Source organism: Sus scrofa, chromosome 8, assembly GCF_054392235.1.
Source record: "Sus scrofa isolate SSC_HxYL_T2T_F1_AM1 chromosome 8, Sscrofa_HxYL_maternal_Yorkshire_Landrace_v2.0, whole genome shotgun sequence".
Lineage (NCBI taxonomy): Eukaryota > Metazoa > Chordata > Mammalia > Artiodactyla > Suidae > Sus > Sus scrofa.
In genome coordinates, this window is record NC_139390.1 from 132,212,236 (window position 1) to 132,229,822 (window position 17,587).

General features: G+C 41.3%; 2 protein-coding genes across 2 annotated transcripts in view; one reads left to right on the forward strand and one right to left on the reverse strand.

Moving 5' to 3' along the window:
- The window catches only part of LOC146401057 (uncharacterized), a 499,586-nt gene that overhangs the window by 263,789 nt on the left and 218,210 nt on the right, over positions 1-17,587 (forward strand). The window lies entirely within an intron of this gene.
- Positions 3,718-16,481, reverse strand: LOC106507805 (uncharacterized). The gene is made up of 4 exons (XM_084971136.1): positions 16,353-16,481; positions 9,220-14,649; positions 8,509-8,660; positions 3,718-4,171 (listed from the first exon to the last, which is right to left on the reverse strand). Exons 1-2 carry the CDS (start codon positions 16,479-16,481, stop codon positions 13,969-13,971), a joined length of 810 nt encoding a protein of 269 aa, XP_084827262.1. The 3' UTR covers positions 3,718-4,171; positions 8,509-8,660; positions 9,220-13,968.

Here is a 17,587-nt window from a genome sequence, read left to right on the forward strand (position 1 = left end):
CTTTGTTCATTTTTTTTTTTTTTTGGTCTCTGTTATTTAGGATAATTATTATTGATCAACTTTTTAAGTTTGCTGACTTTTTATTCTGTCACCTCCATTTTGCTGTTAAGCCTGTCGAGTGAGTATTTTTTAGGTTACTGAATATTTTAACTCTACAATTATATTTGGTTCTTCCTTATATCTTCTGTTTCTTTGCTGGGTTTTCTCATTTATTTTGAGAGTGTTCTCCTTTACTTCTTGAAGCATGGTTATAATAGCTTCTTTGCATTCTTCATTGGGTAATTCCAGCATTTGTATCACCATTCTCTTCCCTCGTGAGTTCATATTTCCCTGATCCTTTATATGGCAAGTAAGTTTTACTTGTATCCAGAATTGAATAGTAGTTCAACTCTGGGTTTTGCTTAAATCTTAAGAAGAAAGTTGATTGCTGTGTTTGTTCATTTCAGCAATCAACCAGGTTGGGGAGAGGCTCCAAGTTTTTATTTGTCTGCTTTGGTCTATGATCCAAATGTCATTTCAGTTTCTAGTTCTTGTAGTGCTGTTAAGATCATTACCAGGTGAATACCAGCCTGTGGCCAGTCTGGGACCTAAGCAATGGTCTATTTTGTAACTCAGTTATCAAAGCCAGGGGTATGCTATTCAGAGTCAGATTTGTTCCTGCACAGCTCTTAGGTCAGCACAGGGGTACATGTACAACTTTATCAGTTTGATTTCTTGATTTTTCCTCTTCACGTAATCTCCCCAACATCTTCTGGCTCCTACAGACCTCCCTTTCTGCTCTCCAAGACAGAAAACTAGGACTTTAGTTTCCTTTGTCTGGCAAGTTCTTCTCAAAATTGTGTCTGCGTATACTACCAAGCAGCAAAAGGACAGAGAAAGAAAAAAAAAAAAATGAGGATTCTCTCCATGCTCTTGGGACCACAGCTCTCGTTATAGAGGGGGATTCCCTCCCTCAGAGTTTTATGTGCTCTCCTGGCCATGCCCACCACCTGGAGGCTAGGGCAGGAGAGAGGAAAAAATAATAATTTAAATAGTTTTAAAAGCAGGGAATTTCCTCCTCTCTCTTTGACCCATGAGATTCTTCTTTTCCACAATCTTTTTTTGCAGAGAGGACTTTTATTAGAGGGTTTTTGCTCCTCATCCACACACACTGATGAGTTTAGAGCTTTCCTTGAATTTATTCCAGGTGATACTGGAGAGAAAAAAAATAGAGAACTCATCACTGGTTTTGTGTAACTTCAGATCCTGACCTTTTCCTCTAATCTTCCTGCTAAAATTTTCTCTTCAGCATCATCCATATAGCTGCTTCAGTATTTAGACTTGAATTCAGCAGGAGAGACAGGGTAGAGTGTGCTTATGTATTCATCTTCCTTAGAACTTGCAACCTTTCTCAAGGACTCTTTTTTTTTTTTTTTTTTTTTTTTTTTTTACTTTTTGACTTTTTGCCATTTCTTGGGCCAATCCTGTGACACATGGAGGTTCCCAGGATAGGGGTCGAATTGGAGCTGTAGCCACCGGCCTCCGCCAGAGCCACAGCAACGCCATATCCAAGCTGCGTCTGCAACCTACACCCACAGCTCACGGCAACGCCGGATCCTTAACCCACTGAGCAAGGCCAGGGATGGAACCCGCAACCTCATGATTTCTAGTCAGGTTCGTAAATCACTGAGCCACGATGGGAACTCCCCTCAAGAACTCTTAATTCCTTTGCTCGTGTTTGGGATTTCCATTGTACATTGACAGTTCTTTGTAATTTAAAAATTGATTTATAAAGTTATTAGTAAATTTCACATGAATGATGTCATTTGATTCTCACAACAAGCCTATAAGTTCGAGTAGACATAGGAACTACGGTTCAAGGCGCCTATGCTTATCAGAGAAATGAGGACAGGTATGATCTCCCAATTCCAAGATGTGTTCTTTATACCACAACATATTCTGGGTTACTCTGATTCATTTTCTTTCATATTTCCCTCTTGATGGTACTAGTCTAGTGTGAAAATATATGTGAATAATATGTTTTGGCCATAATAAAGATTTAATTAAGTGCAGAGGAATCTGAGCAGAGAAAATATCATACATCTTTCCATGTCTTTGCTTTTCTTTGGGTTCTTCCTTTTAGCTAACATAACTTTCCTCACAACTCTATAGTCAAAGATCTATACAAAACTGTACCCATCATTACTACTTGGATTTAGCTAGAATGATGACCAATGGCCAGTGGGAAGGAAGTGGTTCATATTCCAGCCCTTAGCTTCATGCAGCTGCAGGTTCTCATCAATTTACCAGTTACTATATTCCAAATGCTTTGCTAGGGTTATCAAATAGAGGGAGAATGAGAGATCCTTCTTATTAAATGGGCTTTCAGTCTAGCAAGAGACAAATCATGTTATTGCTTTGGCAAATACTGGCAAATATTTATTGTCTGCTCATTATGTGTACTGTGTTAAGTCCACAATATGAATATATCTATAAAGCAGTAAAATTATTATACCCACTTGTCAAATGAAGAAACAAAACTCTCTACAGATTTAGTAACTTTTTCAAGGTCACGTCATATGGTAAGCAGTGATGCCAAAATTTGAACCCAGATGTCTACCAAGTGATTACAATGCAGGTTTCCTAATGATACATTGAATTCTCTGCACTACTGCTTCTTTAAGATGACTTAAACTTCATTTTATTTTTGTCCAAACAGATTCATCCTTCTTGATAATCAGCAGAGAAATCACTAGGAGCTCCTTGAATAAGACTTAAGGTGTCCAAACTGAGCCTCCTGCCCATCACACCCAAGCTGTTTCTTCTTCTGTCTTTCTCCACTCAACTAATGGCAACTCCATTCTTCCAGTTGCTCAGACCCAAAACTCTGATGTGTCCTCAGTCTCTCTCTTTCTCTCGCATCTCACTTGCAGTATGTCAGCCAGTTCTGTGGTCAGTACATTTAAACTAGGTCCAAAATTTGATGAGTTTTCAATATTCACACTAATTACTTCATGCAGATCATTGTCACCTCTTACCAGTTTGCAACCCCAGCCCTAAACTCTTTTTTTGTTTGTTTGTTGTTTTGTTTTTACCAAACAATATTTATTTTAGAGCTTAATTCTTCATATTTGTAATTGTTTCTGTAGGCTTCCTCACATAGTTATTTTTTATTTATTTCCTTTTAAATTTGGGGGTTTTTTTTACTTTCATTTTCTTTTTCTATTTTATTGAAGTATAAATAAAATGACTTACAATGTTGTGTTAGTTACAAGTATTCAGCATATATACAGTTATATTCCTTTCCAGATTCTTTTCCCTCATAGGTTATTACAAAATATTGACTATAGTTCCCTGTACAATACAGTACGTAGATCGTTGGTTATCTATTTTATATATAGTAGCATGTATTATATTAATCCCAACCTCTTAAATTATCCCTCCTCTCCCCTTTTGTAATCTATAAAACAGTAGGTCCTTGTTGGTTATCTATTTTATATAAAGTAATGTGTGTTATATTAGTCCCAACCCCTAATTTATCCCTCCCCTTTCATAACCATAAGTTTGTTTTCCATGTCTGTGGATCTATTCTGTTTTGTAAATGAGTTCATCTGAGTTTTATTGTATTTTTTTATTTTATTTTTTTAGATAAAATTAGGATGGGATTTAATACATGAAGAAATCAAGCATTTTTTCTACATCTGTGTGTCTGCATGGATGTGCATTACAATAGAGATCTTTTTGTTTGTTTTGTTTGTTTTTATTACTCAATGAATTTATCACATCTGTAGTTGTATAATGATCATCACAATCCACTTTCACAGGATTTCTATCCCACAACCCAAGCACATCCTTCCATCCCCCAAACTGTCTCCTCTGGAGACCATTAGGTTTTCAAAGTCTGTAAGTCTGCATCTGTTCTGCAAAGAAGTTCCATCTGTCCTTTTTTCAGATTCCACATGTCAGTGAAGGCATTTGATGTTAGTGTCTCATTGTATGGCTGACCTTACTTAGCATGATAATTTCTAGGTCCATCCATGTTGCTAAGAATGCTGGTATTTCATTTCTTTTAATGGCTGAGTAATATTCCATTGTGTATATATATACCACACCTTCTTGATCCACTCCTCTGTCGATGGACATTTAGGTTGTTTCCATGTCTTGGCTGTTGAAAACAGTCCAGCCCTAAAATCTTAAGCAAAACAAGTCTACTTGCATAAAGTGCAGCAATATCTTTTTATATCTACCTCCTGGAATAATGAAAATAAAAACAAAAATAAACAAGTGGGAACTAATTAAACTTAAAATCTTTTGCATAGCAAAGGAAACCATAAACAAAACAAAAAGACAACCTACAGAATGGTAGAAAATATTTGCAAATGAAGTGACCAGAGAGGGATTAACCCCCCAAAATACGAAAATGATTCATGAAGCTCAATATCAAAAAAAAAAAAAAAAACCTCAATGAAAATATGGGCAAAAGATCTAAATAGACATTTCTCCAAAGAAGTCAGACAGGTGGCCAAAAAACACATGAAAAGATGATCAATTACTAGAGAAATGCACATCAAAACTACATGAGGTACCACCTTACACCAGCCAGAATGGCCATCATCCAAAAGTCTACAAACAATAAATGGTGGAGAGGGTGCAGAGAAAATGGAACCCTCTTACACAGTTGGTGGGAGTGTAAATTGGTATAACCACTCTGGAAAACAGTATGGAGGGCCTCAAAAAACTAAAAATAGAACTACAATATGATCCAGCAATCCCACTCCTGGGCATCTATCCAGAGAAAGTCATAATTAAAAAAGATACATGCACCCCAAAGTTCATTGCAGAACTATGTACAATACCCATGACATGGAAGCAACCTAAATATCCATGACAGAGGAATGGATAAAGAAGGTCTGATATATATATACCATGGAATATTACTCAGCCATAAAAAAGAAGGAAATAATGCCATTTGTAGCAACATGGATGGGCATAGAGATTATCATACTAAGTGAAGTAAGTCAGCCCAAGTAAGACAAATATCATATGACATGACCTATATGTGGAATCTTTAAAAATGATGAAAGGGGGAAAGGAGAGAGGGAAGAATGGATTGGAGCTTGGATTGGCATATGCACACTATTGTATATGGAATGGTGGATGATTAATGGGGGCCTGCTATATGGTACAAGCAAATCTATTCAATATTCTGTGATAACCTATGTGGAAATGGGTATTGGCATAACTGAATCACTTTGCTGTACAGCAGAAATTAACACTGTAAATCAACTATACTTCAATAGAATTTTTTAAGAAGTCCACCTGAATTGCAAATTGAGACATAATTTCACAATAAAAAATACTCCCAAAGGAGAGGTTATGGGCACTTTAGTATATTCATTCCACTTTATATTACTAACTGAAATTGGCTCTATCTTACTTCCATATATCTGACTGCTATTTAATTTTGAAGATGATTGACTTATGCATACATGATATTTATAGCAATTACTTATCAGTATTTTTGCTCCTTCAAAAAGCACAGAAAGAAATTTTATTGTTGCATCAATATCTATTTTTTTAAAAAAATTAGATCTCTCAGTGAATGCCGAAGGACCTATGTATTAGGAAAACTGTGATCTGGCTTGAAGTCAAGTAAAATGTCAAGCTTCATCTCAGGAAGCTCTAGGTCAATGGTTTCTCTAACTCCCATGGAAATACATCCATACCATTTAATGAGTTAAATCACAAAAGGGTACTGACTTAGATGACTTCATGTTAGCCCTAATTCCCACAAATCCCCAATCTTTCATAAATAATTTTTACCACCTCTAAAGCACTTTTTATAGTTTGCCCCCACAAAGTGTGGTGGTAGTTAGAGCTATTCTTTAAAAAGTCTCAGTTCTCATCCGTGGTAGGCTTGTGCTTCCTGATCTCCCCTGGTTGGAGAGGGCCTTTCGAATAGTTCTGGCCAATGAATTAGGAGCAGAAGTGATGTGTCAATTTCTAGCAGAGGATATAATTGCCTCCAGACCCTTCTTTTCTTCTGCATCTGGTTACTAGCAATGTTTGAGATGAGATGAGATGGCTACTGTGTCATCCTGGGTTCCTAAGTGATCACAAGCTAAGCCCCAACTGACCTGTTATGGTTTTATATCATGAACAGGATATAATATTTTGTTGCTTAGGTCACTGAGATTTTGGTCTTGTTTGTTACCACAGCATAACCTGGCCTAACCTGACTGTCACATATATGTTATCTTATATGATATTTATCTATTATCTTAATATAAAAATATATAATATATAATTCACATATACATGCATGTAATATATAAATATACATATATAAATATATCACATATGATTTATATGATTCTTACAACAACTTCTGAGGTAGGAAGCTCAGGTTTAATTGTTCTTTCCTCTTGTATAGATAAAGATACTGAGTTTCAGAGAGAGAAGTGCTTTGCCCTACATATACAGAATTAATAAGTGAGAAAACTAGTCATGAAAATTAAATTTATTAACTTCAAATCTATTGCTCTTTTAAAAAGATGTAACTCTGTACACAGAATCGTCTAATTTTCCACAGAAATATTTTTAACTTGAACATTTGCAAAGCTGAATATTATGTACGTGTCCTAATCAACTTTAAAAACATCATGATTCACCACAATATTTCATGTTATCCCCTATCTGTGGTGATTTGCCTAATAACTTAATTGATCAGAGTAGCCATGCAATACAGAACACAGGGCGGAGTAAATGTCATTTTTAAAGTACATACTTTGAACTGAAGAGTATGTTTACGAAAACCTTTTTAGAAAGTATTTATTTATACACGGTAGAGCCTTGACAACATAACTTTGTAGTCATAATATACCCCATGATAGTCTTATGTTGTGAAGCTCCATGATACACTTGGCGTTATGGATGGGAAAACCATACAGCAGTCCATCTCTTTCAGAAAAATACACTTTAAGAGATTTCTTAAAGTAAGGAAAACAAAATGCTTTACACTGAGCTAAATTGTTAAAAAAAAAAACAAAAAACCATCATCAACCACAAAAAGCTTAACTACTACCTAGGATTTGGTGTATGAACCGAACTGAAAAAGGTTTTCAGCCTGGATCTTTCAGTAATCCTTGTTTCTGAAAGCCTACACCCTGTAAAACTATTCTGGAGCAATTATTAACCACACAATGAGCCTGCGAGACAGCAGATGCGAGGCTCCCCTTTCCCTCCCTTTTACCTCCTCAGTCAAACATATTTGTAGAGTACATATTTATCTACTTAAAAAAGAAGAAAAAACTCTGTCACCTCCCTTCTAACAGGAAGTAAGCAGGACTTCTCCTCATAGACTATAAAAATATTGACAGTAGATAATGGGCCTGTATAAGATACCGGTGGGAAGTGAGTTAATAATCACAGGATCGAACTGCAGTCAGCTTCAGATGCTGCCTCAACCCAGAATGGCAATGAATACTGTTTTTGTTAATAACTAGCTGGTGACAGAAGGCTCTTTCAACTTTGCTTTACTGGAATTGGAAAACACAATACCAGAGAGATGTATAGTAATAAGATATACCTATTTTATTTTGTATCCATGAATTAATTTTCTACAAATATAAGAAAGAAATAAGCATTATCTCTATGAGGGGAAAAAAAGCATTTGCTAAAGTTATGCAAATTAAAATGGAATTCACAGTACTTAGGACTATTTGAAGATAAAATTCTTTTTGTTAAACATTGAAAGTAAACTAATTTAGCCAACAGTATTACCTAATTTAATGAACTATCTAGAGAATTTTCTCTTTTTAAAAATGCTGCTATAGTTCAATATTCCTACAAGCCTTAGGTGTTAGAACTTTGCAGAAACCCAAGGCGTGTTCATAGAGCCTAAGAAGATCAAGGTCATCTACCAGAATCAGAGTTGTAGCTTTTAGGGAGAGTTAGGGATGTTCTGTAACATAGATAGTCTATGTGTATGTTTCCTGAGAAATTTCAAAGGAGGCAATCACACTCGGAAAATACCAGTTTTATCCTTTTCCTGAAGCATAAATTTTTACTGCCCTTTGGTAGAAAGCAAACTGAAAAGATACGATGCATTATTTTCTGTAATGATTAACCCCCTATTTGCCAGCTGTCCTGATGAATACCTCTAGAGCTGAGCAGACATTAAGCAACCTCAAGTCGTACAGGTGCAAATCCCTTCTGCAAGTTTTGCAGTAGCTCCCTCTCCCTCTCTCTCTCTTTCTCACTCCGCCTCTCTCTCTCTTTCCCATCTCTCCCTCTCCCTTTCCCATCTTTCCTCTCTCCCTCCCTCCTTCTCTCTTCTGATTTCTACAAGTATTATTATTTTAACCAAACATCTTATGCATTCATTCTTTTCTGACTTAGGGGATACATTTGGAAATTATTTAAATCTTCTGCTGTCTGTGAAACATGTAATAGTGAAACCATCACTAAGAGATGAAACTAGTTTACTGTTGAAAAATTCAGGACCCAGTGAATGAAAGGATCAATTACCTTGGTAAACTTCAGGACACAGTTCTGAATGGTTCATTTCATTTTCTCTATTGTTCTTTGGGAAAATATCCTGCAAACCAGTTTATAAGCACGATGGACTAAAATTATTCCCATTGATTGAAGAGACTCTTTGGAAGAATTTCTCTTATTGCCTAGATGAAAATAAACCGAAAGGGGTACATGATGAAAAGAAACAGAAGAAACAGGACATTTTTTAGAAATTAATCTGAAAAGCATAATGCTTAGTGGCTATTTGATTTTTGAAAGCAGCATCATGTTCTCTGGGTTGCAGTCAAGGTGAACTTGAAAAAAGGTGTTCTTTGAAGCCTCTTGAGTCCTGCAGGCTGGAGGAGGGATCTTTCTGAGAGAGGAGGTGTTGCTGGGCTCTGATGCTGATGATAATGGGAGTATTAAATGAAGGTTACTATAGCAAGGTGCCTGCACAGAGAGGAATTCTGACCACATAAGAAATAGAGATCTCTGACTCTTGATCAAACAGATGGGCTGATGCTGAGCTGCATCAGTGATCCTGAGTCGATTAACTGAGATTAGGAGGCAGAGTCAACAGCACAATCAACGAAACACTGCTGGGAATTTTTGTCTGGAGAGAAGAGGGGAAAAAAGAATAAGGGAGAGAAAAAAGAAACCCAGGGAGAGAAAACCTTCTGTTCACACTGACAGGAGATCCGGTTTCCCCAGCTCTCTGCCCACCTTCTCCCGCCTCTGCTCTTCACCGGCCCGGGTTCAGGGCTGACGCCGGCAGCTGCTCCTACAGGAGGCGCTGCAGATTTTTTGATCTTTGCAAGATGCCCCTGCCCCCCGCCGCTGGAAGCAAGCGGTGCAGTCTTGCTCTTGCAGCGAAGTGGCTGTTCAGGTATTGCCTTGACCTTGGAAGCCGAGAGGCAAAGAGGGAAAATCCTAGAAATGGAGAGCGATGAGGTTAGGGTTGGCAAGGGAGCGGAGACACGAAGTAAAATCACTAGCTAAGAGGGATCAGTGCTGGGAACCAAAGATCCAGGGGGCGTGGGGAAGAAAAAAAGTGGGAAAGGAACCGAGGGATGACTTAAGGACTGGGGGGAGTGTTAGGGACGTGGCAACTCAAAGAAGAGAATGAATGGAGAGACCCTGAGAGCTCATAAAAAGGAAGGGAAGATGATGCGCGGAAGGGAAGAACCCTCTAGAAAACGCAGGTAACATAGCGAGGGGAAGTGAAGGGAGAGGCTGACCTGGCTCGTCCGCCATCAGGGCATCGCGTGGTGGTGGTCCGAGCGCAGCCACGCGTCCTCAGGTCACCACTGCGTGGCCTCGGCATCAAAAGCAGCTTTCCAACACTGGCCTCCGGGCATTGATCCGGCCAGATAAATCTTGGAGAAGCATTCTGTGGGCGTCTGAGCTCGATACAAGGAGCTCAGGGAGGGCTCACGGAAAAGCGATTTTCAAATAGTGTCACTTGTTCAAAGGACCATCACCATGGGAACACAGAGGTGGGAGTACTTACCTCAGCCTAGGGAGCCCAGAGCTTAGGAAAACAAGTCAGAGAAGAGTTCAAAGAACCTGTTAGAAAGGCCTTGTAGGAATTTTCAAGACAGAGAAAGGTTCTCGTGCTGGCTGTAATCAATTTATTGAGACTATCTAGTTTAAAGAGAAAGTGAGACAAGGGATTCTGCCGCCTGGCAGAGTACTCAGTGGCCTGGGTGACCATGAGTCTCACTCCTCTCCTTCACCAGCATGATCCGTCTACCCCTGGGACAGTGGCAAAGTCAGAGAAGATATGGGTTCCTACCCTCAAAGGATTGGCCCTTTAAAAATAAATTAGCGATTTCAGTGGAATATGTAGAGCCTCGTTTGAGGTCCCAGGAGAAAAGAAAATGGGTGAATCTTCACTGTTCCTCTCACTATGACCTTGGAGGATTGGGGAGGCACCCAGAAGAGGTAAGCTCAGAGGTGAAAGCAGAATTTTGAGGACAAGACCTAGTTCACTAGATGAATGATTTTCTGTATTTCCCAAGAATGTTCAGATGGAGAGGGGTCCACCAAGAGGCACCCCTACCTGTAAAATGCCCTGCATTTGGGAAAGTGCTCCAGAGAATTCCCCAAATGTGTCATCTAAATTACCCGCCCCCTTCTATAGCCCCAGATAAGCCTTGGGGTGCCTCATTAATATAGTCTTGGGCTGAGCAACTATGCCCCTTTGCCCCCACCCTCCAGTCCTTGGACATAGGAGAAAACATTGACGCAAAGCCAATGTCCTTGGTTTGAGTAGGTCACACCTCTCTTTGTTGGCAGCAAAATGGAAGCAAGGGAGGGACAGGAAAAACACATACAACAGAACATTGGGAAAGTAGCCTCCTGGCCTACAGTAAACTCTTTAGGGTTGTTTTCAGAGTAAGATTAAATAGAAAAGATGCTTTGTCACAGCTTTGAACTCCCTTTCTGGAAAGAGGAGTCATGTAGACAGTCCAAAAGAGTTGGGGGGGGGGCGGTGGCCAGGTGGGTCATGTGGCACCACAATGCGGGACATGTTAGGAGGCAATGTGGGTTTAGGTCTTGGCAAAAAGGGCTCTGAACTAAATGCTTAGGCATCAGAATCTCCCACCAGGGATACAGGTGGGAAGGAGCAATGAGGGATACGAGGCCCATGGGGAACTATCTAGAATGACAGCAAGTACAAAGTTTACTTCTTGGTCCTAAATTATGGCCTTTGTAACTGCTTGCAAACTTTCCTTTCTTGCTTAGAAACATTTTTCTACCTTTCAAATACCCCCTACTCCCCACTTCACTCCTCGGTGGCAAGGGTGGGGGGGGGCAGTTATGAAAGCATCTAAGTCACAAGCATAGAGAAGAGATTGCCTTAAACTAAAGAATAGAAATAATATAAAATGGAGTAATGATTTCTGATAGGTAGAGAAGAGAACTTTTCAAAACAGATATTTTTCAGAAACTGAACCAGCCAGGCAGGGGTAAATGTTTATTTGGAGGGAGATTTATGGGAAAAAAAGCCAATAGCCCAGATGACCAGGTGAATAAAAAAATGTATGTTATCGCTGAATGAATCCACAGATACAAATGTAGCAGGTTAATTTACTTCACCTCCAAGAGAAACATAAAAATTATAGACCCATTTTCTTACCAACCTTACAAGCATAGATAGAGTGACAGTTTTGGGAAATGATCTGCTTTGGGGCCATTACTCTTTAGGACAGACTTTCATATAACCCTCTTTTGTTTCATTCCCTAACCTACATATGCATTTAGTATTTGAAGGGATTTTTTTTCCACATGAGAGCAGAAATGAATTTCAATACAGAATAAGAGCACTCATGTCCAGTATCTGTTGCATCAGAGGAGCAAAGATGATACTCAAAATGAAAATTATTCTATTCAGTTATCTCTTAAATCTATCACTTAGGATTGGAGCCGGATTCATGGCCACCTTCAAAGAATTAGCTTTCTCTGGAGCCAACATAAAACAGAAGATGTTAGGAGCCTCTATCGCCATCACCAGCAAGTCTGACCAAGAGTAGGAGGCACAGGTGTAAGATGACTAGCTGAAAATATGTACACAAGGCAGGTGAAATGTGGTGGAAAGAACTCTGATCCTAGACTCAGAAAGACCTGAGGTCATGGACTCTGTGGTACTGAGGCTGTGTTACCTTTGGCGGGCCATTTAATCTCTTTCAGAGCCTCGTGTCTTCTAGCATGACTGTGTAACTAGACTCACTAACAATTTCATAGGAATCAAAATAAAGGTATCCTTTGAGTTCAAAAAGAAGAGACTGGAATTGTGATTGAAGATTAGCACTGAGAGTTTCAAGCCACTCAGAATCTCTACTGTTTCTGAGAATGAAGGCTATGAACACAGTACCCTTGGAATTATGGATGAAATCATTTGATGGCAAACCTAAAACTACAAAGAGAAGAAATCTCTTTCACGAGGTGATTACCTTCTAAATCATAAAATTGCTTTTCTCTGTATCCTTTTTCAGTTAGGTTATAGGTAGCCACCCTTCCATCAAAGTCAAGGGCCCTTAAATTCATGCTGAGTTATTGCAGAGTGATGTGGCTTCATTACCAACCTTAAACTAAAGTCGTCATGACAGTCTGACTCTGTCCCCCTATTTCTTTTAGAGTTTGTGTAGCCTGAGAAAATTCTTGTCCCAAATTTTTGTCTGCCTTTCACAAGCATTCAGTGGTTATGACTTGACTTCTCTCACCAAGCCAGGGGGCAAAGACGTTGTACCTCTTGGACTGATGCCCTTGTGCCTCCAGAGACAGCTGGTGTCACTTTAGAGTTGAAAACCTCAGGTCTGGAGCATATTGTCCCAGGTCCCATAGGCTGAAAGCAACCATGTCAGGTTCGTGGTATCCAGGAAGCTATGGTGTCTGCTGCTCTCTTCTTGGAAAAATGACTGAATGACATAAAAGAAGGCAAAAGGGGATTCCTAGGCAGTGTCCATTTCCATAGACCATCTCAAGAAGAGGTCTACCAGCTACTCCGGGAGGTCAGTGCTTTTCATAGTGTTGTCCTCAGCTCCACTTGCATCAGATTCACCTGGGAATGCTGCAGGAAACTTCCTCGCATTCTTTTTTGACCTGCCAAATCAACATCTCTTGGGTTATAGGAAACTTTAAGAAAAAAAAAATCCTGTATCTTTTTTGCCAGGCTGTTTCGAGAAGCAGATCCATATTAGTAAAAATGAAAAGAACTGACCTTCCACCCTCCTGGTCAACGGGTGGCCCTGTGTTTTCAGAGCTCTCATAGTTTTTCGGCCTTTAAGAGATAAAGGCCACAAGTGATGCCTACCGCTTCCTCAAATCCCACCTCACCTCTCAGCCCTAGTCCTTCCCCCATCAGCATCCCAGCACCAAGAGTTTGTAGGAGCAGTAAGGCAACAAGGACTGTGAGATACTGTCTCTGGAAGAGACAAATAAGTGGCCAGGGGCCACAAAGAGCAACTGCATCTGTTGGCTTGGCAAATCCCCCAGACGGCCATCTCACATCTTAGCAAAGGCACACCTTCCTTCCTCATCCGGACAGTTGCTAGGCCTGGGGAGCTCACGGGCCATCAGAGCGGCATTTTCTCTAGCAGATCTCTTAACTCTCGAGGAAGAAGTGTTAACACTAAAAACCAAACAAACCAAAACATATTGGAGGGCATCTCGTTTTTCACGCCTGTGGAGGAAATTTCTGGTTTCCTTGGGAAAAGCGTGAACTTGCCAGGGGGCCTGGCCTCCCTGCAGACTAGGCAGCAAAAATCTCTGTTATTTGCCTCTTGGTTTTGGAAGGAAGACTGAAATAGGTAAAGGAACCCTGGGATGTAGGGAGGGCCCCAAATCCTTGGGCCAAACTCCTTAGTTCTACTTTTCTTTCCTTAAGGAGCTGAAGGAAAGAAAGTGATGTACTTGCATCTGAACCCAGGACTGAGCGAGCAGTGCCCGCGCAGGCTTTTCAATTCAAGTTCAAACTCTAAGAACGTAACAGCATCCACAGACAAAGAGAATACAGAATATTTTAGAATAAGGGGGCGGGTCGGGGCGAGGGGGGTGGTACTGAAGAACTCTTTGACCAGAAAAGGTGACGGATCTGCCACTGCCAGCCCGGGGGCCGGGCAGTGGCGCCGCTCGCGTCCAAGGCCCCTGGCGCGGGAGGAAGGATGCGCCTGCCTCCTGGTCCCGGTTCACTGCTTCAGGTGCCTCGGCCCCCGGCCCAACCCTTCCCGGACGACCCCGCGGCTCTCCCGCCGCCGCCTCCAGCTTCCCCTCCCCTTGGCACTGCTTGGCTTGAACTCGGCGCAGCTTCTTTTCTGGCCGGGCTGGTTGCCGAGAGGTGCACTGGGCAGTGGCGGCTCCCGCTGCGAGGCTGGGGGAGGAGAGGGGCCGGGGCCGGGCGCGGGAGGCGGCGAGAGCCGCTCGCTTCTGTGAGTTCTGCCGGTGGGGGGCCGAGGAAGGCTGTCGACGAGGAGGAGGCCGAGGTGGAGGAGGCCGGGGAGGGGTGACGAGGGTGTTAAATGTGGCCGCGCAGCTCCCCGGGGAGCTGCCTGAAAGGCGAGTGCGCTCACCAGCTGACAGCGCGTGCTCCGCTCCAGACGCTCCGCTCCGCGGCCAGGAGCCTCTGCCAGCCCCTCCATTGTCAGCCGCGCTCTAATTAAGAAACGCTCGCATTACGGCAAACCACCCCCACGCTTCTGGGTTCCTGTCCTTTTCTTTATCTGCCCCCGACTTCTCTCCTCCCCTGCCTCGCCCCTGCGTCCCAGGATTTAACCCATTCTCCGCTCGGCTCGCCCTCGCCAGTTAGTGGCCTAGCAGAAGGGGAGGGACCTCCGGGGTCCGCGCCTGGGACCCCCCCCCCCCGCTCGGCCGAGGGGTGAGGGTGGCTGGGGAATATCGGGTCAAAAACAGCCAGGAAAACGTTCCCTCTCTTACCACCCCCCATCCTTCCCCCCCCCCCCCCACTTCTCCCAAAACCAACTGCAGGCGATTCCATGACTGCAGGTCATCGTGAACTCTCACTAGGACTTGTTGGTTTTTCCAGAACACAATTGACAGGTCTAGACCGAAGTTGGGAAAGGGTCTGCTCCCTTTCTAGTGGACTCTAACTGGACGTTGGATTTGCCAAGAGGGAGTTGATCACCCCTTCTTGAATTTTCGGAGGCGAGAAATAATTACAAGATACCCTTTTATGAAAGGCTGCTTACTTGGTTCAGGTTTAAAACGCTAACTTCAATATAAAGGCCCAATGAAAGCATGGGTCCTGCTTTGGTTCAGATTAAAGAAATCAACCACACACACACACACACACACACACACCCTTTTTTTTTTTTTTTTCTGATCAAGCTGGACCCACAGTTAGCAAGGTCCCATGGTGAAGTATTTAAACTTGCCCAGTTGCCAAAAAAGAATATTCCTTCAGCTTTCGGTGAAATCAAATAAGTTTTGCAAAGAGTAGTGAGCCAAAATCCTCCGCAAATAAAAGTGGTGGTGGGGTGGAAGAATATACAGCAAACTGCATAAAGTATACAAAACTCTAGAAAGCATCAGCAGCATCGCAAAAGACTAACCCGATTTATCTGTCTTCATTACTTTAAGAAATGCTGCCTCTTTGTTTGTTTGGGTGATATTAAGCATGCTTAACTTGCACACATAGTTGATTCCTTTGCTAGTATCTTGGATACTTGGATCTGACTTTGGAAGGTAGAAGCTAATTGCTAATAATGGAGAGAAAGGAACCAGTCAGCATGGCAGGAGTGGTCTGGCATATGGGGAATGAGCGCTCAGAAATACTCAATATTCAAGTTTCCAAAATATTAATGAGATTATAGCAACCTGCAGCTATATGTTACAGCTTGTTAATGGAGTGTAAGAGAGCGAGCTGCCAAACGTTTGTTATGCAAACTCCATAGCAGAACCTTAAAATGGAAATGTGATTGTACATCTCTTTCAAAGAAATGCCAATGTTTAAAGAAAGGAAGACATAGAATGAAGGAAAGGAAAGAAAAGAAGTGAAAGTCTTCTTTTGAACTTTGAGCACTTAATTTACCACAAAGTAATTTGGCTTCTTAATGCCTATTTTGATGGATCAGAAGAATTTATCCTCACTTTTCAATCAGTGTGACATGGAATTTCCAGTCTGCTATTCTGTGTGGCTGTTCTTCTCTTGAGAAGAAATGTAAAATGACTCCATTAAACGAAGCTGGTATTTTCTCTAATCTACGTATAATGTCACTGACATTTAAAAGTATAAACATTTATCATTGTGATGCAAGGGGGGAGACTCCCTGAACATTTATGTAGCTGTAGCTCTCAGCCATTGATTTCTGAAGAGAAAAATTTGTGGGCACACTGACCTGGTAGATGGGACTCATAAGCTCCAGTTCAAAATATTGACATTCTCTGGCTGTGTGATTTTGGGGCAAGTCGGGGACAGTAGTTTCTTCATTTATAAAAGATGGGAAGGAAGATGTTTCTGATGTCATTACTGTTTTGAAGTTTCTAGGACTCCATGAAAAGAAAAGTAGTAACTTGTACAAATCTTTTAACTCTGGTTAATGCAAAACGAACATTAACATTTTGAAAAAGGAAATGTAGATTATTTTCTTGAAGACTGCAACTTTATTTTTCTTAATCCTGTCCTTTCCCTAGTCAGATTTTAGAAGAGGTTAAAGAATTCTAGGTCCTCCACCCATCTGCACATGCAGGCAAACAAACCATGCTAAATAGCTATAAATGTGTGTGTGTGTGTGTGCGTGCATCCTGTAAGTCTGCTGTATGTCCATGCCTGTTGAGTCTGCTCATTGAAAGTGAAATGGAAATGTGTTAGAAGCGATTGCTTGATTTATTCAGCAGCCCGAAGATTCCTGATGTTTATCGTGAGCAGGGCAAACTCATTGGGTGCAAAAGGTTATCTAAGGGACAGGTGCATTGTTTCTGTCCCTGGAAAGCATTGAGCCGCTGCTCAGCTCTCCCAGAGAGTTGGCGGAGGCTCTGGCTTCCCTTGGTGGTCGGCTTCAGGTGAAAGCCATGGATCCCTAGGTGGTCCACTTGTTCCTTGGCTCCCTACTCAAGACCAGAACTGCACTGCCTCGTGCATTATTTTTTTCTGCAAACCCAGAAAAAATAATGTGACACTCTCCTTCTTTCAAGGTACTGGGGAAGAGAGGATGCAGGAGCAGTAAAACTAACCTCTCCCTCTCTTCCCCCCACCCCCAGCGACCCCGCTTCTGTTTTCTTGCAATTTATTGTCTCAATGAAGACGCAACATATAAAGGATTTGGCTTTAAATCAACCTCTCAAATTCAACGATGTTTAGCCAGTGGAAATTCGCCCCTGTCTTTGGTTTAATACATAGTTTTACGCTCACATTTGCCCAAAACAAAAACTCTCACGTTTGCCATAAACATTTTTAAAAAATCTGCCTTCTAACCTCTCCAAATACCCACTATATTGGCTTGTTAAAAAATCTATGATCCTGAGACCCAGCATACACTTTTCTTGAGGACTCTGAGGTGAGAGTGAGCACACTGGTTTCTGTAACTGACTCAAAAATGTAAATGTCTTTTATGTCGCTACTAATTCAGAGGGA